General features: G+C 41.3%; 1 protein-coding gene across 7 annotated transcripts in view; it reads right to left on the reverse strand.

The window, feature by feature from the left end:
- The window catches only part of GRIA1 (glutamate ionotropic receptor AMPA type subunit 1), a 347,765-nt gene that overhangs the window by 21,042 nt on the left and 303,352 nt on the right, over positions 1-23,371 (reverse strand). For all 7 annotated transcript variants that reach the window (XR_009555461.1, XR_009555462.1, XM_060240281.1 and 4 more), the window contains 2 exons: positions 14,148-14,346; positions 13,009-13,256 (listed from right to left, as the gene is read on the reverse strand). Coding sequence is in view for 5 of the 7 variants with exons in the window: in XM_060240281.1 (XP_060096264.1) it covers positions 13,009-13,256; positions 14,148-14,346 (447 nt within the window). In the remaining 2 variants the exon portion in view is untranslated. The remainder of the gene's footprint in view (positions 1-13,008; positions 13,257-14,147; positions 14,347-23,371) is intronic.

Below are 23,371 nucleotides of genomic sequence, written 5' to 3' on the forward strand. Positions count from 1 at the left end.
ACTAGGTGGCTAATTTATTACCACCAGTTTTGGAAAGCTTATTTTCTGTCAATGATATTTCCCCAAATAGGTTGTGCCTGCTCAGTTCTACCTAACATTTGATGTAGTATTAACAGGAGGGTACGGAGGCTCTCTCAGCTCTCTCAGAAGTACTATTTACTGTAACATAATTGTCATAACTATGAACACAATATATTTATTTACATGTAATTTATTAGCCAAAGCCCAGATGGGAAAAAATTAAAAACTCATAGCTTTTCTTTCTGCAAGGCTGCTAAGGGCCACCATGGGTCCTCAGACAGATTTCATCTCTTCCCCCCCATATAACCCTGATCCAAACCAAATATTATAACAAAATGAACAATCACTTGACTTTTTGTCGAAGGGGAAGGAAGGCCTTTGTAGGAGCTAGATGAAAGAGCCGGAGTGAACCTAACTCTAGAAGCCATAATGTTTGCATCTGCATTTTGACCATGCATACAGCATAAGGATTATAGCACAAGACTTGTATTTTTAGTTGTGTGAAAGGGGAACAAGTGCAGCTATTTCTCTCTTTTGTCCTGTATTATCAACTTAGCTCTATACAATATAGTGCCTGCATAGTGCAAAACCAGGAAAATTGTAAGGACAGAAACAGTAGCAGATGCCATGCTTCATCTAATGTCACAACATGTTTTGCTAAGAATGAGTTGTTTACTTGACGGTATGTAAGACTGCCATATGCTTTGTTCAGAGAGCCCCCCCCCCTTCAATCTTCACATGACTGGGGGCTCTCCTAGCAATTGCAAATATACTTTGTTCCCCTTTGCATTTTATAAAGCTGCCTTTGTGTCAATTTGTGGTCAACCCCCAGTTGCTGAACTTTATTCAGCTGGGAAGCTGAATTCCCCCAAGATTGTTACTATGAGTAATAAAAGAATTGGCCTGTCTGACCATAGTGTGTATTTATTTATTTCCATTCCACCTTTCTCTCCACTAAGGACCCAAACTGGCTTACACCAATCTCCTCTCCTCTATTTTATCCTCAAAACAACCTTGAAGTAGGGTAGGCTGAGAGTGTGTGAATGGCCCAAGGCCTCCCAGCGAGCTTCCATAGCAGAGTGGGGATTTGAGTTTGGATTTCCCAGATCCTAGTCTGACACTTTAACCACAAAATCACACTGGCAGGCATAACTAATTGGAGAAAAAAACTGGGAGACACAAAATCGGCCACCAGCTTCAGGTAGGGTTGACACGTCCTGGCTTGTTGCTGCTGGGGGACTTTGGGAGGCATTTCTGGAGGGGGCGGGGATGTCCCCAATACAGTGACATTATGCAGAAGTGATGTCATCATATTAGGGACACAGTCACATGGAAGATGCATTGGCGCCAGCTTGCGAGAACTCGCTGCTTGGAATTCAGAAGTGGGCAGCCCTCACCACTAGTGCCATGAACACCTGAACTCCAAGTGGTGAATTCAGTGTTTTGAATTTAGGCATATGCAGGGCCCTCTTGTAAAACAACAACAACAACAATTACATGCTTTTTGCAAGTGGGGCTGTCCATTCCTGAACTCGGAGTAGTTAATTCACTGCCTGGTATTTCCTGGAGGGTCCTTTAAATCTGGAGGGCCCTTTAAATGTCACAGGAGGGGTGGGAGAGGGTTGGCTGCCAAGCTAGAGCCCATGAAATTGGGGAATCCTTACATCCCTAATTCTGGAGACTGGCATCCCTAATTCAGGATGAATGTGGGAGTTGGCCAAAATGGGAAAATCTTGTCCCACCTCACCACGCTATTTGCAACTGAAGCTAAGGGTCTGTTTGTGGTGGGCATAACTCAGAAAATAATGCTACATGTTTGAAAAGTCACCTGAGCTCTAGGAGAGAGTGGGAAAGGTGTGCTGCTGAAAGGGTGTTTGCCTTTCTTAACTGCCTTTTCTAAACAGTGGGGGGGGGGAGTTGCTGAATGCTACTCTGTAGGAGGAGAGAGTCTGAGTTTGTGTGGTTGCTGGGGAATTGCTGTTTGTTTGTTTGAGTGGGCTGTAGGTGATTGTTGAAGATTGAGAGTGTTTGTGTTGTCTGGGGCTGACTGCTGGCCCCACCCTCTTTGCATTTATAAGGCTGCACCTTGCCAGAGGAGTGAGACATTGGCATGAGCCAAAGGGTGAGAGCTAAAGGGCTCTGGGCCTGTGGCTCTTAGCCTAGGGGCTCTGAAAGAAACTCAGGAAGGACCAAGAACCCAGGGCCCTAGTCTCCTTGTGTTCCCATTAAGGGAAGTAGACTTTCTACAAGGACAGCCACATAAACACAAAAGGTATTGAAGGGGGGATTGTCTAATTAAAAAGCAATTATGAAGGCAGAATGTCAGCAGGGGGTGAGGGCTTTCCAGTGTTTTACACTCAATGGAGAAAAAGGCTGGGAGACACAAAATTGGCCACCAGCTTCAGGTAGGGTTGACAGGTCCTGGCTTGTTGCAGTTGGGGGACTTTGGGGGCATTTCTGGAGGGGGCAGGGATATGTACAACTATCTGCCCACTGTACAAAAGTCTTGGGTGTGTGCTCAGTGCAAGGAGCTCCTGGTCCTCAGGGAACATGTTTGCACCCTTGAGACCGAGTTGGCTGACCTGGAGAAGCAGAGACAGTTAGTTAGGCATTCGGAGAACACTCTTGGGACTTGTTAGATATGCCCCACTCCAAACATGGCAGCCCCACTGCTGCCAGGGAGCATGAGGGTCAAGAGGGAACAGGGCACCATGCTGAGGATAAGAGGAATGCACCCTCAGAAGGAACCTCTTCTTCAGTTTGTGAGTGGGTATTCTTTCGCACCAAGGAACCATCCCTGGGCAGGGAGGGAGGGGGAGGTTTTTGTAGTTGGTGATTCAATCCTTAGAAAAGTAGATAGCTGGGAGGCAAAACTGTGTACTGACCATATGGTGACTTGCCTGCCTGGTGCGAAGGTAGCGAACATTATATGTGTTGTAGATAGGCTGATAGACAGTGCTGGGGAGGAGCCAGTAGTCGTGGTACATATCAGCACCAACAATGTGGGGAAATGCAGTCATGAGGTCCTGGAGGAAAAATTTAGGTTGCTAGGCAGGAGATTCAAGGCCAGGACCTCCAAGGTAGCCTTCTCAGAAGTGCTACCTGTTCCACACGCAGGGCCAGAGAGACAGGCACAAATTAGGACTCTCAAATTAGGACATGTGGATGAGATGATGGTATAGGGAGGAAGGGTTCAAGTTTGTTAAGCACTGGGATGCTTTTGGGAACAAGCGGGAGCTGTACAAAAGAGACAGTCTCCACTTGTCCCTAGAAGGAACAAGGTGGCTGGCACTTAAAATCAAAAAAGTGGCAGAGCAGTTTTTAAACTGAATCTTGGGGGAAAGCCAACAGATGAAATGTCTCTGGTTCGGGATGACTCATCTCAAAGAGATGATGGGTTAGCTGTTACTTTTCTACTGGGCAGTGGATTTGAGTTGTCCATTGAGATGGTGACAAACAGTATGGACTGCCTGGTGAAGTCTCAAGGCAGCTGGAGGAAGGTTGTGGGCCTAACTTGCCTGGGAAATTATAGATGTTTATATACAAATGCTAGAAGTGTCTGAGATAAAATCGGGGAGTTGGAATGCTTAGTGTTGAGAGAAAACATAGACATTGTAGGTAGAAACTTGGTGGAATGAGGAGAATTAGTGGGGAATGGTGATTCCTGGATATAAATTATATCAGAAGGATAGGGAGGGAAGGGTTGGAGGTGGGGTGGCTCTGTATGTCAGAAAGGGTATACAGTCCAGTAAGACTGAGAAGGTCAGAGAATTAGATTCCCTTCTAGAAATGCTTTGGGTCGAAATAGTGGGCCAAAAAGGAAGTTTAACTCTGGGAATTTGTTATCGCCCACCAGATCAAAAGATAGAGGATGATTATAAAATGATGAAAGAATTAAAGATAGCGGCTAAATGTAAAAACTGTGTCATAATAGGTAATTTTAACTACCCGCAGATTGATTGGATCAATATGTGTTCTGGTCAGGAGAAAGAGACTGAGTTTCTAGACACTCTCAATGACTGTGCTATAGAGCAGATAGTCACAGAACCTACCAGAGGTGGGGTGATCCTGAACTTGGTCGTAAGTAATGCCCAAGACCTGGTGAGAGATGTAAAAGTGATTGCACTGCTTGGGAGCTTGGGTTGTTGATTTCACGATTTGTATTATTATTATTTGTATAAATAGGGAGTTGCCAAAAGAACCAACACAACCACTTTTAACTTTAAAGGAGGTAAATTCTTTGAGATGAGGAGGCATGTGAGGAGGAAACTGAAAGGAAAGATAAATAGGGTCAAAACCCTTGGGGAAGCTATTTAAAACTACAATCCTAGACGCTCACATAAAATATATACCACAAGTCAGGAAAGGCATAAATAGGTGTTTTAAAAAGCCTGCATAGTTAACAAACAAAGTAATGGAAGCTGCAAAAGGTAAAAAGGATTTCTTTAAGAGGTGGAAAGCTAGTCCAAGTGAGGTTAATAAAAAGGAACACAGGCTGTGGCAAATCAAATGCAAGTCTGTGATCAGGCAGGCAAAAAGGTACTATTAGGAACATATTGCAAAAATCATAAACACCAACAATAAAAAATTCTTCAAATACATTAGAAGCAGGAAACCAGCTAGGGAGGCAGTGGGGCCCTTGGATGACCAAGGGGTAAAAGGATTACTGAAGGAGGATAGGGAAATGGCTGAGAAGCTGAATGCATTTTTTTTTTGCCTCCGTCTTCACTGTGGAAGATGAGGAGTGTTTGTCCACTTCAGAACTGCTGATGTTGGGAGGGGTGTTGAAAGACCTGAAACAGATTGAGGTGATGAGAGAGAAGGTCCTACATTTTATAGATAATTTAAAAACTGATAAGTCACCAGAATGGGATGGCATACATCCAAGAGTTCTGAAAGAACTCAAAGGTGGACTTGTGGATCTCCTGACAGAAATATGTGATCTTTCATTGAAATCTGCCTCCGTTCCTGAGGACTGGAAGGTAGCTAATGTCACCCCCATCTTTAAAAAGGGTTTCAGATGGGATCCAGGAAATTACAGGCCAGTCAGTCTGACTACAATACTGGGAAAGTTGGTGGAAACTGTTATCAAAGAGAGAATGAGTAGGCACATTGATGAACAAAAGTTATTGAGGAAGACTCAGCATGGGTTCTGTAAGAGAAGATCTTGTCTCAATAAACTTAGAGTTCTTTGAGGGGAACAACAAACATGTGGACAATAGATGTTGTTTAATAGATGTTGTGACTTTTAGAAAGCGTTTGATAAAGTTCCTCATCAAAGGCTCTTTAGTAAGCTTGAGAGTCATGGAGTAAAAGGACAAGTCCTCTTGTGGATCAAAAACTGGCTAATTAATAGGAAAGAGAGAGTGAGTAGTATAAATGGGCAATTTTTGCAGAGGTGGGTGGTAAGCAGTGGGGTGCTACAGGGCTCAGTACTGGGTCCGATGCTTTTTAACTTGTTCATTAATGATTTGGAATTGGGGGTAAGCAGTGAAGTGGATGACACTAAGTTGTTCAGGGTGGCAAGAACCAGAGAGGATTGTGAGGGACTCCAAAGGGATCTGTCGAGGCTAGGCAAGTGGGCGTCAGCATGGCAAATGAGGTTCAACATGGCCAAGTGCAAGGTAATGCACATTGGGGCCCAAAATCCTAACTATAAATACAAGTTGATGGGGTGTGAACTGGCGGAGACTGACCAAGAGAGAGATCTTGGGGTCATAGTAGATAACTCACTGAAAATGTTGAGACAGTGCGCAACTGCAATAAAAAAGGCCAACGCTATGCTGGGAATTATTAGGAAGGGAATTGAACACAAATCAGCCCATATCATAATGCCCCTGTATAAATTGATGGTGCAGCCTCATTTTGAATACTGTGTACAATTCTGGTTACCACACCTCAATAAATATAGCATTGGGAAAAGAGCGGAAAAGGGCAACTAGAATGATTAAAGGGTTGGAACACTTTCCCTATGAAGAAAGGTTAAAATGCTTGGGGCTCTTTAGCTTGGCCCCACTGATGGATCTCCTGATGGTGCCTGGTTTTTGGCCACTGTGTGTCATGGAGTGTTGGACTGGATGGGCCATTGGCCTGATTCAACATTGCTTTTCTTAAGTTCTTATATTAAAACTGGCCAAGAATGAGAATGGAATTTATGGTGCCAAAGATTAAGGGATCTGGAACACCCTGAACCAGGTTACCTTCGTGAAAGACAACATGAAAGAGAGCTGTTTAAGCAATCTGTCATGTGCCTGTAATACTCAGATCCCCAACTCACCAGGGAAGGTTTCTGGGTGACACATTCTCGGCCAGACCTACTACACAAAGCTGTTCTGAGGATAAAATGGATGCCAGGACAACAGTGCAACTTTAGGTCTCCATTCGGGAGGAATACTGGGTATGGTATTCAGTTGTCATTTCATAGAAAAGCAGGTGTCAGAACTCCTTAGCACAACTCATTTGCATATGTCACACACCCCTGACATCATCAGGAGGTATACTAAATTAGATAAACTCAGCATCTACCTTAAAATGCTTCCTGAATTAAAATTGTCAAAACAAAACCTTACTCCCATCATACTTTTTAAATTACTTTATCCTATGTGGCCACAATGGCATGATGAAGATTTCCAGGGGGAAAATATTAGAAAGTTTGTTAAATCTTAGAGTTCAGCAAAAGTCTCACAGGGGGGTTGAACAATGGAGCCCAGAAGCAAGTGTTTGTGGGGAGAGGATAAGAAAGAAAGAGCACAATAAAATGTAGCGGTTCCAGAGCTCCCCTCCTGTGAGCTCCTGCCCAAAATGAGGCCTGATGGTTTTTGTTATAAATCTCCTTTTAATGATAGTTTAAAAATTACATTATTTATCATATAGTAAAGTAGACTTTTCAAAGAGCTATTATATCTTCCACCATAGAGTTTCCAGCATAGAGTTTTACAATCCGGTGCCTGAAATTAAGAAAAACAGAGGGAAAGGTTGTGTTATCTTGCTGTAACACCCTTGGGTGGGACCTGAGAAGCCTTGGGTGGGACCTGAGAATCCCCTTGAATTATAACTCATCTCCAGACAACAGAGATCAGTCCCCTGGAGAAAACAGATGCTTTGGTACGGCACCCCACTGAGGTCCCTATTCATCCTGGGCTCTATCCCCAAATCTCCAAGAATTCCCCAGCCTGGATCTGGCAACCTTCACCCATCAGTGGCCAGAGGGGCCTGGCAACCCTATCCTAACCACTGCTTCGCAAGATCTGGCTGAGTTGGGTGCAAGAAAAGGAAGAGAGAAAGGCTAGACCAAATGACATTGGTTAACAGGTTGCAGGTTGACGGTTAGTGTAGCAACTGTCAGCCAGGGTTGCTTGTCTTGCTCTACTGCTGGATTAGTTTGTGGGTTTAGCATGATCTTTTAGGCAAGTTTGCTTCAGTCTTGGAGAAAGGGAAATCTAGCTGGTACTAGAGTGCTTTTTACTGTGCTTAGACTACCCTACACCCCTAGTGGCTGCAGCCAGAACTGCATTAAAATAAATGGAAAGATGTTCAGCTGGAAGCAGCATGAGGGTTCCTTCAAGGGAACTCCAGCTGATTTGAGCTATTTTAAATTTTGTTCCCCCAGTCCCCCTCTGTTGGTGATTCTGTCTTTCTATCAGATCAGATGCCTTGCAAAAAAGGCATGCTTTATACTGCATCTCAAAAAAATTGTTTTGTTTTGTTTTCTTTCATTATTAAATAAATGCCATTTGTTTTAAATGACATCTGTAGTCCATTTTCCATCATGGAACTGTAAATGACTAACAATTTGCATCGATATATCACAGGATAATTTCAGAAAGTAATTATATAAGTACATTTACAATTAAAACAGTTCCATGCTTTTTCTTGCCATCATATTGGTTCTGGTGAAATGCCTAATTTAGATAGTCTTTAAGAAGGACCAGACAAACTCATGGAGGATAAGTAGTGAAATGGACTCTCTACATCCAGAGGTAGGAAATTTCTGAATACTGGAAGCTGGGAAGGCAAATAACTTTAGTTAATTAACATAAATAATTGATTTAATTACAACAGGGGAAGGTCATCATTTCATGTCTCGGGAAGGTCATCTAGCCAGTTTCCATTGGAAACAAAATGCTGACCTAGAAGGACTGAAGTTTGATCTAGCCGTTCATTGTATTGTTATGTGTTGTACTGACTTTCCAAGAAACTAATGTGCACTCATGCTGTTAAGGAAAACTACTTTACAGAGCTGTATTATCAGCAACACATCTCTCAACAGTCCATTTCAATTTTTACTGGACACATGGTAGGTAATGTAAAGGAGAGCACATTTATTGACAGACCATAGAAGGTCATGGAACCAAAGCTCTAGAACTCTCTCCCCAGGGAAGTTTGTCTGTCCTTTTCTGTTGCCATCTTCCATGAGAGGATGAAGACATTTTTGTGATCTTTGGCTTTCCCTCAGCAATCCCACCTTCCTAGCCAAAGTTTTAATTGCTGTTTTAATGTTTTGTGGGTATTTTAACTGTTTTTTAACTGTTTAAATATGGTTCTTCGGGGATGGGTGGATTTGAATGGTTTTAAAACATGGTTTTATTATATATTTTAAATGGTAAGCTTCCTTGGTAATCCTTGTAAAAGCAGAAAAGTGGCATACAAATATTGTATGTGTGTGTGTGTATGTACAGTGTACAGTACAATAAAGTACAATTTATTATTTACTAGATACATTCTCTCAAAGTGTTCCCCAGGATGTCCCAATGAAAATGTCTGGCCACTCCTTTCATCCCATTGTGGAAGAGAGAGGAAAAGAAGGAAACCCACATTTCTCATCTGATTCAAGATACCTCAAAGAGGCAAGTGGAACATAAAGCAGCCTGTCAGGTTGCAATGCAGTTACAGAATGTATTTATTTCCTAAACTATTTCTATTCCACCTCTCCCCTTGGTTCATTCCTTTGAGTTTTGCTTAAGCCTAAGCTGGAGACTGCCAGGTGTTCCAATACCATGTGGTCATGCCTGGTTTGTGTGTGAATGCAGGGATTTTTTTTGTAGAAAAAGCCCAGTAGGAACTCATTTGCATATTAGGTCACATCCCCTGACACTAAGCCAGCCAGAATTGCGTTCCTGTGTGTTTCTACTCAGAAAGCCCTCCCCCCTCTCTGTATGTATGTGTGTGTTGGGGGGAAAATTTTGTTACTTGGTTTTCCTTATTTGGCATTGTAGAGATGAAACGCCCCATAGCACAGAATGGTAAGCTGCAGTACTGCAATCCAAGCTCTGCTCCTGACCTGAGTATGATCCTGGCAGAAGCTGGGTTCAGGTAGCCAGCTCAGCCTTCCATTCTTCTGAGATCAGTAAAATGCATACCCAGCTTGCTGGGGGAAAGTGTAGATGACTGGGGAAGGCAATGGCAAACCACCCCATAAAAAGTCTGTCGTGAAAACATGATGCAACATCACCCCAGAGTCGGAAATGACTGGGGAAGGCAATGGCAAACCACCCCATAAAAAGTCTGCCTTGAAAACATTGTGATGCAACATCACCCCAGAGTTGGAAACGACTGGTGCTTGCACAGGAGACTACCTTTACCTTCTTAAGATGAAATTTATCACAGAGCTGTATAGGTATATGTTTAAAGTTTATATTAAGGAGACAGTATTACAACATCTCCTGATTCTTGGACAGCGGTAGCTAATAAAATGGGGTGGGAAGCATTTAATGGCCACTGTTTCTGAAAGGAGAGGGTCCCATCTACTTACTAGTGACCATCACTGGGATGCTGGGATGCTGAAGAGGACATCATTGACCAACAGGACAATGATGTCAACAGCTGTGCTAGGGACCTCTGGTCATTTGTCATTGGCTTGCTTGCATACTATTGTCCCAGCAGCCAAAAATAAGGGAGGAGATTCTTTTAAAGGCAGCAATTTCTTGACTTTTACTCCAACTTTCTAGCTGCTGCTGCCCATTGGGATAAAGCAAAGTTCAAATACAATATATTAATTAAGAATCTGCAATGGTCAGCTGTAAATCTTGTCTGCTAATTTAGTAGTATTATGATACTCTCTGGCCAAATGTTCTCACATATGAAGCTTTTATTACATCTGAACCTCTGTCATGCTGCTTAATTAACATTTGATTGCTCATTGAGAAAGTGGAAGAAGTGAGGGATTTGTACATTCTGCAGCTAGTTTACATTTGCATTCTACAGCTTTCTTTTTAAAAGGAAAAGGAGGAAAGGTTCCTTGTGCAAGCACCAGTCGTTTCCGACTCTGCGGTGACGTTGTTTTCATGGCAGACTTTTTTATGGGGTGGTTTGCCATTGCCTTCCCCAGTCATCTACACTTTCCCCCCAGCACGCTGGGTACTCATTTTACTGACCTCGGAAGGATGGAAGGCTGAGTCAATCTCAAGCTGGCTACCTGAAAACCCAGCTTCCGCGGGGGATCGAACTCAGGTCGTGAGCAGAGCTTAGGACTGCAGTACTGCAGTTTTAATACTCTGTGCCATGGGGCTCTTTTTAAAAAAGCCACTCTAAATCTCAAGTGTGAAAATGTTTGTAATCTGAGACAACCCCTTGGATGGCAAGAACTGGGAGTACAAGAAATTGCTGCAGTGGAGAGAATTGGACATTAATGGTTATATTCTTGCTCACAGATTTCTTAGCTCTATTGTCTGTTGATGGCTGGATTGTTTGTTAGTTCACAAATGTGGTTTTCTGAGCTACTGGAATAGAGTTTTGTGAGTAGATGTTTTTAATTAAATTTACCATTCCAGTCTCAAGAATAATGTATCAGCCAAGCTAACTAAATAAAATGCAAACTCTTATGTTAATCAGTGATAGGTTTTTTTTGTTACAACCACATTGAAAGCTCTGTCCTTTGTTTTGCTTGCTTCTACAAAAGATTTCTCTGCAAGGCAATTTCAGGGATTTTGGTGTACCTTTTCAGCACTTCCAGTCATAGGCTGGGTCCAGATGGCCAATTTGGGCCACCTCAGGAATGCCCCACATCCGGATTTAAATTGTATGGTCAAATGCATGCATCTGGTTCCTGCCTAACTCCTGCCCTTACCTCATCCTTTGCCATCTTCCTGTCGCTTCAAAAAGTCTGTCTGACCATCCCTGGGGCCAGCTTTCTTCTAGGACAGGAGGCTGTCACCCCAGGCTGCTGGTCTGGACCCCAGCCATATAGTTTTTGACATAACTGATACTCCACTTATTTGTTTTGCTCAAGCCTAAACTGAGCACATATGGAAGTGCTGCATCAGAAAGTGTAATCTCTATAAGGGATTAGAATTATAGCAGTCGAAGGAACTGTGGCACATCATCCGGACTTTGATAAGAACTATTTTCTTGTCCCCCTCCCCCCCAATTTTGATACTAAGTTTGCCATCTTAAACACACTAACTTGCAAGTCCCATTTAAATCAAGTACTGATTTCAGGACACCAGAGTGGGTAATTTAGCACAGGACAATTAGCATTTTTTGGGGGGGGAGGGGAATCCATTTCCACTGAAATCAACAATAAAACTCCAGTCAGCACTTAGGAGTCTACCCCAATGGGCTATCACTTTTGCAAAATCACTTATCAAATGAGCTGCTTACATGAATCAGTTCTAAACCCATTGACTTCAATGGCCAAACATCTGCTGACTTGGATGAAAACAACAATAGGGTCCATCAGCTCAGTCAGCCACAGAATAAAATGTGTTTCCTGGGTAGATCCACACAATGGAGAAAGACACCAAATGGTGATGTTAGAGCATATAGTATTAGTTTAACAGTTAAAATGGCAACAAACAACAGATATCATGGGACAGTAAACAGAGCACATGTTCTAAAGGAGCACCATCAGACCAAATGGAAAAAACAAAGTGTTCTTCCTTGGCTGTCTACTGAATTGGGAAGTCAAAAAAGGCTAAGCATACCCCCACACCCCCAAAAAGTGATATTTTGAAGAACAACATGAATCAACTTTTGCCCTTCTCTGGCTTTGTTTAATTTTAGAAGAAATATCACACTTGTTTCAATATTATGTAGCCTAAACAAATATGAAACAGTAGGATCTTTAATTTTAATTTAAAAATTAAGATAACAATATTAACAGCAGAGTTGGTTCTATGCTGAACCATCAAACACTTGGAATACTGCAGACAGTTTCTGACCTGCTCCCCGTCTATTAAAGTATTCAAAAAAAAATTCTTATTGATAGCTATAGAAGAAACAGGATATGCATAATTATGTGCAATGTGCTTCCTGTGCAGGCTGAATGCATTCATGTAATAATCTCCTCTATTCAATTTTGCTACTTTTTCTGTTTGGTTGCTGTACTGTGTTTATTGTAGGCCCTATGTATATATGACATTTTCTAGTGACCAGTGTGAGAAGTTAGTCATATCTCCGTCCTTCTCAGCATTTTGGCCCAGAACAGTTTAATAACTAGGCCTAGGGAGTTGCTAGGGTAACAAGCTAAGAAGCTTCAGCTATTTATTGCCTAGCAAGAAGGAAAACACTTCATTTTTCCATTTGTTTTTCCTGCAAAGATTTGCATTTCTTATTTCAGACATTCACATGCCAAAATTTCTATCACAAAACCCCCTTTTAAAGCTTGAATTCATACAAGGGCTATAATACACATTGCACAACGGTCATGCACCACCAAAAAAGCAAGTTGCTTCAAAGAAAAAAATTGTTAATCAGTAGCCAGTTTGTCACACAATCCCTGCTTTTGCACACAGTTGCAGCCATCTTAACAGAAAAACAGAATACAGGAAGCAGAGCCCCTTTTATAAGCAGTCCTTGAAGAATTGGTCATTCCTGCCACCGTTAAGCAGCAGCCCAGCAGTTTATTTCCCAGTGCATCATTAATTTCTCCTCCCACCTCCTCCCCCAGCTTCATTATCTAAATTGTGGCAATGAAGAATGGAGGCAAGTTTATGGATGCACTGATTGCTTGGGCTGCAAGGTAAGGGATAATACATTCAGTCTACCTACCTTAGTAGTGAACCTTTTGGCGTTGCAATGCCATAGCCTTTGGAATCCAAGTTACCTCCCACCTTCATGGTGTCACATGGCTTTCTCTGCTCAATGTACTCATTCATGGTAGACTCTAGCAGGTAGGCATACTTCCCTTTCGATCTCCTCACACGTTTCATCCCCTCTTCTGTTGTCGGCACGAAAACAGAGGGCTCAGCTGACTTCATGTACGTCCACATCTTCTCAAAAACCGCTATTTTAGATCTCTGTCCAGAATAGCATAAATCCACTGCTCTTAGCATGTGTTAAAACACAGAGCAGAGATTCATACACCAAGGCAGACACACATTTAGTTGGGCTGCGTGCTTACACACTGCATGGCTAAAAGAGAACAGAGGACTTAGAGCTGAGTGGCATTACACAGATACGCTCTTGCAGCAATTTCTGTCATCATGGCAGCCCATTTTAGAGGGGAAAATGAAACAGACTAAGAACAAAGCTACATGGAAAGTGTAATAGATGTAAGGTAATTTGCAGCTAGAGACACCTGTCTTTTGGCTATACATCAGGAGCACATTCCTAGCTCAGTTGAATATGAAACATAATTGTAGATTAAGTTCCATGTTTAATCTCAGCCATCTCCAGTTTTTTAAAAGAGATTACAGTGCTGGAAAGACTTCTACCTGAGACCTTGCAAAGCTGCTTCCATTCAGAATAAAAATGCTCTGATGGTCTGTATAAACCAAATTCATAGGTCGTACAGTGGCATGAACAACTGAACTGCATCATTTGAAGGGTAAACGGTTAGAAGAGGAAGGGGGCTAGTGAAAGTATTACACAGAATTGTAAAACAGAGGACAGGAGGCCTTGCTACATAAGTGTAACATCAATGTATTTACATATTGGTAAATGGTGCCACTAAATTACAGAGCTAACCAAGTACTTATTATTTTCTAAACCTGGGCTGCAAGTCACAGGGTAATTACTTTTGATGCTGCTAAGTGTAATTACTCAGTAATCTGTGGAAGCATGTAATTACTCCATGTTTTTAGGGTATTTATGGTATCTGGCAGATCCTGTGTGCTATATTTCCTGTTAACAAGGGCTAGCATAAGACTCTTGTTTTGTACATTGAAGACAGAACTAATTTCTCTTACCCTAAAAAATTCTTTAGTAGAACCAGCATCCAGAGTTCCATAGCTAATCTCTGTCTGCTTGGCCAAATCTTCTGCACTTTCTATGGGAGACACCATCCTCTCCACAGTCAAGAATGCAGCTAAATTGGCTGTGTAAGAAGAAATGATGATCAAGGTGAAAAACCACCAGACTCCACCAACAATACGTCCAGACAGGGATCTGAAGGGGAGGGGGAGAAAAAAAAGAAGATGAAAATGAGGAGAAGAAAACATAGGCTGATTATACACTGGGCAGAAGATTCTCTTTCAGCTCACTTTAAAAAGTGTTAGTTCACATTGCATACAGCCGTCACTTCTGTCTTGTTTTGGATTTTTTTGTAGTAGTTCACATTCACTTTCTTGAATTGGCATTAAGAGCACTTTCACCATGGAGTTGCACTGTGCAGGCCTGGCTCAGCCGAAGCCTGCCCAGCCCTCCTTCCACACCACATAGCCTGCTCTCCCCATGTATGGGAGTGTGGCAGTGGAACAAGCGCAAGTAGGGAGGCATGGGGCAGGTGCCAGACTGGGGTGCCTGAGGACCTAGCACTGGGTCTGCCTGGGTCCTGGGCAGGCAAAAGAGGTGGCAGTGACATGTGAACCACTCAGAGGCTGCCTTCCTTTGCAAAGGAAGGCAGCCTCCAAGTGATGGAGAGGTGCCCCACCACCCTCTTCACCTGCCTGGGTCCTGGGCAGGTGAAAGAGGTGATGCGCAGCAGCAATGTGCACACTGCCATGAGGGGCAGAGGTCCTTGCTTGGGGTGACAGGACTCTTGGCTGAGAGTGGCTGGATGGTGTATCAGTGGTGGTCTCTACTGAACCTGGCTTCCCTCACAAGGGAAGCCAGGCTTGGAGGAAAATGCACTCTGCCTGTCTGCTCTCGCCTTGAAAGCAAGAGTAGCTGAGCAGGGTGTGTTCTCCTCCAAGCTCAGAGGAGAAGAGTGTGTCTGGCCCCACCTGGATGCTTTCGCCTTCAGGTGAGAGCAGCCAAGCAGGGCACCTTCTTCTCTGAGCTTGACTTCCCTTTCAAGGAGAAAGAAGCGGTGTGTGATAACAATATGCACACTGCTGCACGGGGGGTTGCAGTCCTTGCCTGGGGTGGCATCTCTCTCCTGCTCCAGGTTGTTGGCAGCTCTGCCCACTACTCCTCCCCCCTCTTGAAATAAAAGCCCAGGTCAAACCAAAGCCAAAGCAAAGCCTGTTTTGGGGTGGTTGAAAGTACGTGTGTGACAGCAGCACATTGACTGGGGTTTCAAAACCACCCCCCACCTATGACCAGGCAATCCTGAGAGCTGAATTAAACCTCCAGCTGCTGGGAGGGGCGAGGGCCAGCAGGCTTTCTTCCTTTTGCGAATATAGATGTAAAACTGTGGACACATTTTGAATGATGTGGCTCTCTAGTAGGTGGATTCAGTGAAGATTCAGTGCTTATCAAACCTGAGTGTAGAATCAGCCACAGAGCTGAATCCTCAGACATACAATTCTGCATAAGCCATGGGTGGAATCATTTTGATAGACTGCAGCTATAATTAGTTTGCCTCAACCTGATATTAAGGGCATTAATACCATTCCTCTATCTTTGCATCGTGTCTCATTGGTGAATTCCTATGAAATGCATAGCATATTGAGGGTCTTTTGCAATTACTCAAAGACTGCTCTTTCATACAGATCTCTGGGTAGCAGCTCACCATGTGAATAAACTACTTTGATATGGTTTATCTCTGCACAGACCATTAAACATGAAGACAGCCAGTCTGAATGAGAATGCACTGATTGCTTGGAGCACAAATACTGATGTATCTTCTAGAAACTCTCGTAACATTGGAAATAGAGCCAATATTGCTTATGTGGATTGGTAATACTTACATTTTTCATAAATGAAAATGGGCACAATACAGCCAGAAGAAGAAGAGTTGGATTTATACCCTGTCTTTCATTTGCTTATAGTCTCAGAGTGGCTTACAATCACTTTCTCTTTCTCTCCCCTTAACAGACATCTTGTGAGGCAGGTGGGGCTGAGAGAGCTCTGAGAGAACTGTGACTGACCCAAGGTCACTCAGTTGCTGCATGGGGAGGAGTGGGGAATCAAACCTAGTTCTCCAGATTAGTGTCTGCCACTCTTAACCACTATATTACTCAAGACTCATAAACTACATACAAAAAGAACACAGCATCTCTGGATGCTTCTTTCTGTCCAAATTAATCCCAAGGGCTGATATACTGAGTCCCTGGAACAGATATCTATCCCCAAAAGCCACTCCCCCTTTTATCATCTCTCTATCATCTCTCTGTCTATTATCTGTCTCTCTGTCTGGCATTCTCCAAATTATGCCATTGACATGGAAGCTGGCAGAGGTACATTCAGAAAGGGCATGGTATGACAATAGAGAATCGTCATAGCAAGGCATCCACTGGTTAAAGTATATGGAAGGTCTAAATTATTTTGCCAGACGGTATCCTATTCTGGAGGAAATTTTGTGAGCTCTTCAAAGATTTTGTGAAGAAGAAGAAGGAAGAGGAGGAAAGTCTTAGAGCAGCTTACAGTATCCTTTCCCTCCCCCTCCCCACAACAGACACCCTGTGAGGGAGGTGGAGCTGAGAGAGCTTTTTCAAGAAACTGCTCTTGAGAGAACAACTCTGAAAGAACTTGTGACTGACTCAAAGTCATATCAGCAGGTGCATATGGAGGAGTGGGGAATCAAACCTAGTTCTTTCAGATTAGAGTCTGCACTAAGGATGTGCATGAACTGAACCACAAATCACAAGTTGTGCTAAAAATGGCCAATTTATGGTTTGTTCTGAACTGGTTTGTCTGATCCTGCCACACCTGAACATGGAAACAAACTGGCCTTTTTTCTTGGCATGTCATTTGGTTCATGTTTGGTTCATTTTTCCAGACAGCCTAGCATGATTCCCCAGCTCCCTGCACCTCTTGTCAGTTTCCAGTGAAACTGGTTAGATGATGTAGCTCTGCTTTCCCCAGCCCCTTGTCTTCTGTTCAATTCCCACAGAAACTGACTACAAACTGCAGCCCCACTTTCCCCAGCCTCCTGAGGCTTCTAGTCAGTTTCACTGGAAATTGATCCAAAGGCAGGGGCTGGGGAGAGTGGAGCTGCCGCTTCTAGTCTGTTTCACTCCCATCCAAGCTTCCTAGGGGGTGAAATGGACCAGAAGCTGCAGGGTAGCTTCCCTTTCTTTCCTCAGCTTGACATACTCCTAGGAGACCAGTTTACTCTCTCTCTTTTATTGGCATGCTACTAGTTCAAATCTTTGCAAACAAAGGCTTTGCCAGAAGTGAAACTGAAATTTACAGTCAACATTGAATGCATTTCCAAAACTCCCACTCCCAGGTCTTCAAATATATAACTCTTCCCTGCTCACAGTAAACTTATCATCAACTTATCTTATTACCAGGCACTGGATGGTGTCGAACAAGGGAGGGGAGGCCCAGCCACTAACACTTTCTGTGAGAGACATAATAGTCTAACACAACCCATTCCCACAACAATACATGGTATCACAGTGAATGGAAAAAGCTAAGATATAACATGGTAAAGGGTGGGGAGAAGGTTTTTAGCAGCAGTTGAGCTGCGGCCGTCTCCCTACTGAAGATGGGCTTTTGGCTGTTTGGGAGCTGTTGAAAGAATTTGTGTGGCCAAGAATAAGAAAGACTAAGACAATAAATACAGAAGGAAAGGAATACGGAGGAAAGCTAACATGGTAAAGGGTGGGGAGAGGGTTTTTAGCAGCAGTTGCGCTGCGGCTGTCTCCCCACTGAAGATGGGCTCTTGACTGTTTGGAAGCTGTTGGAAGAATTTGTGTGGCCAAGAATAAGAAAGACTAAGACAATAATTGTAGAAGGAAAGAAACACGAAAGAAGGCTATCTTATTGTGGAAGAAGAAAAGCAGGAGAAGGAGAGGGAGGAACTTAATAACTAATAGGCTGTAGAAAGGAAAGTTAAATTGAAAGGTAGAGAATTGGTTAAATATTGTGTGTGTAACTACTGAATGTATAGCTCCATATATAATTGTGGTTAGGTGAGTATTATATATTTGATGTAATAATTGACATAGTAGAAAAAACAGGTAACTCTGCAAGGTAAATTAAGATACTGGAATTGTAATTAATCAAGGTATTGGGAGACCAAGGTAATTGTGTTACTAAGGAATATTAAGGAATACAAATTAATGTAATGTATTGAATAGTTGTTGATTGATTATAATGTAATGAATTGAATAGCTGTTGATTATATAAGGATCTGGGACTTGAGGAATTAATTGGATTAATTGATTGGTTAATTAATTAGTTAATTAAATAATTAATTTAGTATACCCCTGAGCAAGGAGACGGGGTAGGTAAGAACAAGAAGTAAGAGAAATTGGTTAACAGGTGTCTCAGAAAGTATCCACGAAGCATAAATGGGTCCTAAGAAGTTTGGGCAAGGTACCCCCTCACCAACTCCTGGGGGAGGGGGGAAACCAATACCAGAAACATCCAACCAAGACGCGATTGAGAAACTGCAAAACATAGTGACGGCTAGCTTTAGGCAAAACCAAGAAGCGCTAGAAGTGATGAAAGTAGATTTAATGGGTCAGATAATGAAAACAAACAGACAAGTTGAGGAATTCCAAAAACAATTATTAGCGAACACCCAACAAGTTCACAGTTTGGCTGCTAAAGTGGATAAAATAGTCGAGACTGAGAAAGAAATGGCCAATATAACCCGAGAAAACAAAGCAACAGTGACCAAACTGGAGGAAAGAGTAATAAAGTTAGAGATGGAAAAAGCAGCGTATATACTACGTTTCCAGAATATACCAGAGGAAAAGGATGAAAATATAATAGAGAAAATTTTGGAACTGTTGACCTTTGAAGGTGAGCAATGCCTGGAAGAGGGAAGAAGAGATATTGAGTGGGCCAGAAGAATTTCCTCTAACTACACGAGGAAACATAATTTGGCAAGAGAGGTGCAAGTTAAATTTACCCATCTCATGACATGTGAAAAAATTCTGAAAAAAGCCAAAGAGCAGGAACTGAAGTGGAAGGATGTCAACATAAAAATATTGAAAGATGTACCCTGGGAAGTCCGTCAACGTAGAACTAAATACCGTAGACTAACAATCTGGTTGATGAGACATTCAGTGCAATTTAGATGGCTAATCCCGGAAGGGATTTTTTTCATATATCAAACTAAAAGACATAACATAACATCGCTGGAAAAACTAGAGGAATTCTGGGATCAATATGTGGACCTAAATAGCCACGAATCTGAGACGGGAGATGAACAAGAAGAACAAGAAGAAGAAGACTGTCGGAGCAGATCAGAAGAGGGTGCAGTGCAGAAGTTGTGGAAAGAAGGAGTAAAAACAAGGACTAGAACTAAAAAAACTCAGAAAATAGTATCTGATAGTATAGACTTGTCAAAATGAATACCAGGCCTGGAATGCAAATTATATCAGTCAACGTTAACGGCTTGAATGACCCAAGAAAAAGAAGAAGGATATTCCAACAACTTAAAAAAACATCTTCGTCAATAATTTGCCTGCAGGAGACACATATGCAAGAAAAAGATATAAAATATTTACGAAATGAAAAATTAGGTACGTTATACCATTCATCTGACCCAGAAAAGAAAAAGAAAGGAGTAGCTATATATGTATCCAAGTCTATCCAATCCAGCTGCCTATATACAGATAAGAAGGGAAGAATAGTGATGGTAGAGATAGAGTATTGTGGAAATAAATTAATACTAGTTAACATTTATGCCCCTAACGAAAACCTCGCAAAATTTTACAAAACCTTGCACAAAAAATTGATGGAATTCGAACCCAAGAATTGTTGCATTATAGGAGATTATAATGCGGTCTTCGACATAGAAAAAGATAAAAAATTTGAAGAACAAAAGAAAAGGAAGCCACGAAGTAGTTTACCCAAAGACTTTTTAAAGTTAGCTGATGAATGTAATTTACTAGATGCATGGAGAACTAAGAATCCATCAACCAAGGATTATACCTATTATTCATCTGCGCATAAGTGCTGGTCGAGAATCGATATGTGCTGGCTGTCGGCCGACCTAATGTTATCAGTTCGACAAGTGGATATTTTACCTAGTACATACGCTGATCACAATCCAATTCAGATCAATTTATTAGGTATACCGAAGAATTCACGGTGGACTCTTAATTTGCAAATTCTTAAAGAAAAAATTTTTTTGGAGGCAGCAAAGAAAGAAATAAAAGAATTCTTCCAATACAACTCAACCAAGGATACCAGCATGCACATTATTTGGGATACATTCAAGGCCTTCTTTCGTGGGATTGCAATTAAATATGCAGCAGGAAGAAAAAAAGAACGTTTAAAGACCTACAAGGACTTGGTACAAAAATTAAGTGAACAAGAGAAGCAGTTAAAGATAAAAAATACAGAAGAAATAAGATTGAAGATTTCGGCTATTCAACACCAAATTAATCTAATACTAATGGAAGAAGTAGAAAAGAAGATGAAATGGATGAGACAAACACACTTTGAAAGTGCAAACAAAGCCAGCCGATGGCTAGCATACAAGCTAAAAAAGGAAAGAAGTAAAAAAATCATAAAATCACTTAAAGATGAAGAAGGGAAAGAGACAACACAAATCAATCAGATGAAAACAATAATTCAAAATTTTTACCAAAAACTATATAAAGGTCAAGAAATTCCTAATTTGTTACAAGAAGAATATATTGCAAAGACTAAATTAAAACAATTCACACAAGAACAAAAAGAAAAATTAGAAGCATCAATAACCATGCTTGAGATAGGGGAAGCGATTAATCAACAAAAATCGAACAAAGCACCTGGACCGGATGGCCTCCCCATTGAATTTTATAAAGCGTTTGAAGAAGAACTGCTTATCCCATACAAAAATGTAATTGAAGATGTACAAAAGAATGGTGAAATACCAGTATCTTGGAAGGAAGCACTTATTACCTTGATACACAAAGAAGGTACAGAACCAGCGGAAGTAAAGAATTACAGACCTATCTCCCTGTTAAACAGTGACTATAAAGTGTTTGCTACAGTGCTGGCAAACAGACTTAAAAAAGTTATAAATGTGGTTGTGCATGAAGATCAAACAGGCTTCGTGCCAGGTAGACAAATGAGACAGAATGTAAGACTTCTAATGAATGCCATTGAATATTATAAGGAACATCCTGAGAAGCAGGTGGCACTAATATTTGTCGATGCGGAAAAAGCCTTCGACAATGTTAATTGGAATTTTATACTGAAATCATTGGAGGCAATAGGTTGTGGAGAAAACTTTCGTAGACTGGTGGAAACTATATATACAGAGCAAAATGCAAGGATTAGCTTTAATAATACTAAAACAGACTTGATTGCGATAGCGCAAGGTACAAGACAAGGTTGTCCCTTATCGCCTCTACTATTTATATTAACGTTAGAGCTGTTAACGCAAAGAATAAGGGACGAAGATAGAATAAGAGGTACCAAAATTAGGGGAGAGGAGCTGAAGATTCAAGCCTTTGCAGACGATTTGTTGTGTATCTTAGAAGACCCAAACTCATCTATTGAACAACTGAAGGAAACATTTAAACAATATGGATATGTATCGGGATTCAAGATTAATGTACAGAAAACAAAATTTTTTACAAAAAATATGAACAAAGAACAAATGAATCAATTTGAAGTCCAGTCAGAATTTGCATATGGAAAAAAAGTGAGATATTTAGGAATTCAAATGACTAATGATCTTAAAGATTTGTATCGGAACAACTATGAGAAATTAATAAAAGAAATTCAAGACGACTTAAGAAGATGGGAAGATTTGCATATCTCACTTTTGGGTAGGATTGCAACTATCAAAATGAATGTGTTGCCAAGAGTATTATTTCTCTTCCAGATGATCCCTATTATGCTCCCGAAGAAATTTTTCCAACAGTTGAACAAAATAATTCAATCATTTATTTGGCAGAATAAAAAACCCAGAATTAGACTGAAAGTACTGCAGGACAGTAAATTGAGAGGAGGGCTGGCCTTACCAGAATGGAACTTGTATCATATGGCCAGTCGCTTAGTTTGGCTAATAGAGTGGATTACATTGAGAAATAAAAGAATGTTGACCATAGAGGGGGCAGGTTTGGGGAGAGGATGGCACGGGTTTCTATGGTACCAAAACCCCCCACCAAATAGTCTGTTTTGGAGGCATGAAATAAGAAAATCTCTATACAAGGCCTGGATGGATATTAGAAAGTTTTACTCCTATACCCCATTATGGATATCGCCAGTGGAAGCCCATACCCACCCCAACCTTTATGACTGGAACAACTTAAGTGACTACCAAAATTTATTAGATAAACAGAATAATTTGCGAGCGGAAGAAATGGCCCAATTGGACTGGTGGCTGAAATGTCAAATACAAGCAAGTTATCAAAAGGATAAAGAAAGAGGCTTTCCTAAGAAACTTAACGATTTTGACCAAATTATCCTGACAGATCAGAAATTAATTTCAAAAATTTACGAATGGCTATTACGAGAGAAAATGTTGGGGGAGGTAGTTAAAGAATCTTGGATAAAATGGTTGGGAGATTTTGGGTTTAATATTAGTTTGGATGATTGGGAGAAAATATGGAAGCGAAATGTAAAACTAATTACGCCGGCTTTGTTTAAGGAAAATCTGTACAAAATGATCTACCGTTGGTACTTAACACCAGACCGCCTAGCGAAAATATATCCAAACTACTCCAACAAATGTTGGAAATGTAAAAAGACTAAAGGATCATTATTCCATATTTGGTGGAATTGTGAGTTTGCTAAAAAATACTGGGTGTCAATTAATATTTGGACACAGAAAATTTTAAAAATTAAATTACACCATTCTCCAGAGCTGTTTCTTTTGAATATTTGTAGAGAGGATTTCCCACCTAAAACGATTAAGGTATTAATGTATATTGTTACTGTGGCAAGAATATTATTTGCTAAATACTGGAAGACGCCTCAAATCCCTTCTAGGGAAGAATTTATTGTTAAACTTATGGAAGCTGTGGAGTTAGACTTAATGACTACAAGACTCCATGAAGGTAATCTACAAAAATGTAAAGAGACTTGGGAACCAATATATTGTTGGGTAAAAAGTAAAGGACTAATATTGGAACAATAGAAATATTACAAATACCATATATAAATCTCTGTTCGTACCCGGGATGCC

Source organism: Heteronotia binoei, chromosome 5 (genome assembly GCF_032191835.1).
Source record: "Heteronotia binoei isolate CCM8104 ecotype False Entrance Well chromosome 5, APGP_CSIRO_Hbin_v1, whole genome shotgun sequence".
NCBI lineage: Eukaryota > Metazoa > Chordata > Lepidosauria > Squamata > Gekkonidae > Heteronotia > Heteronotia binoei.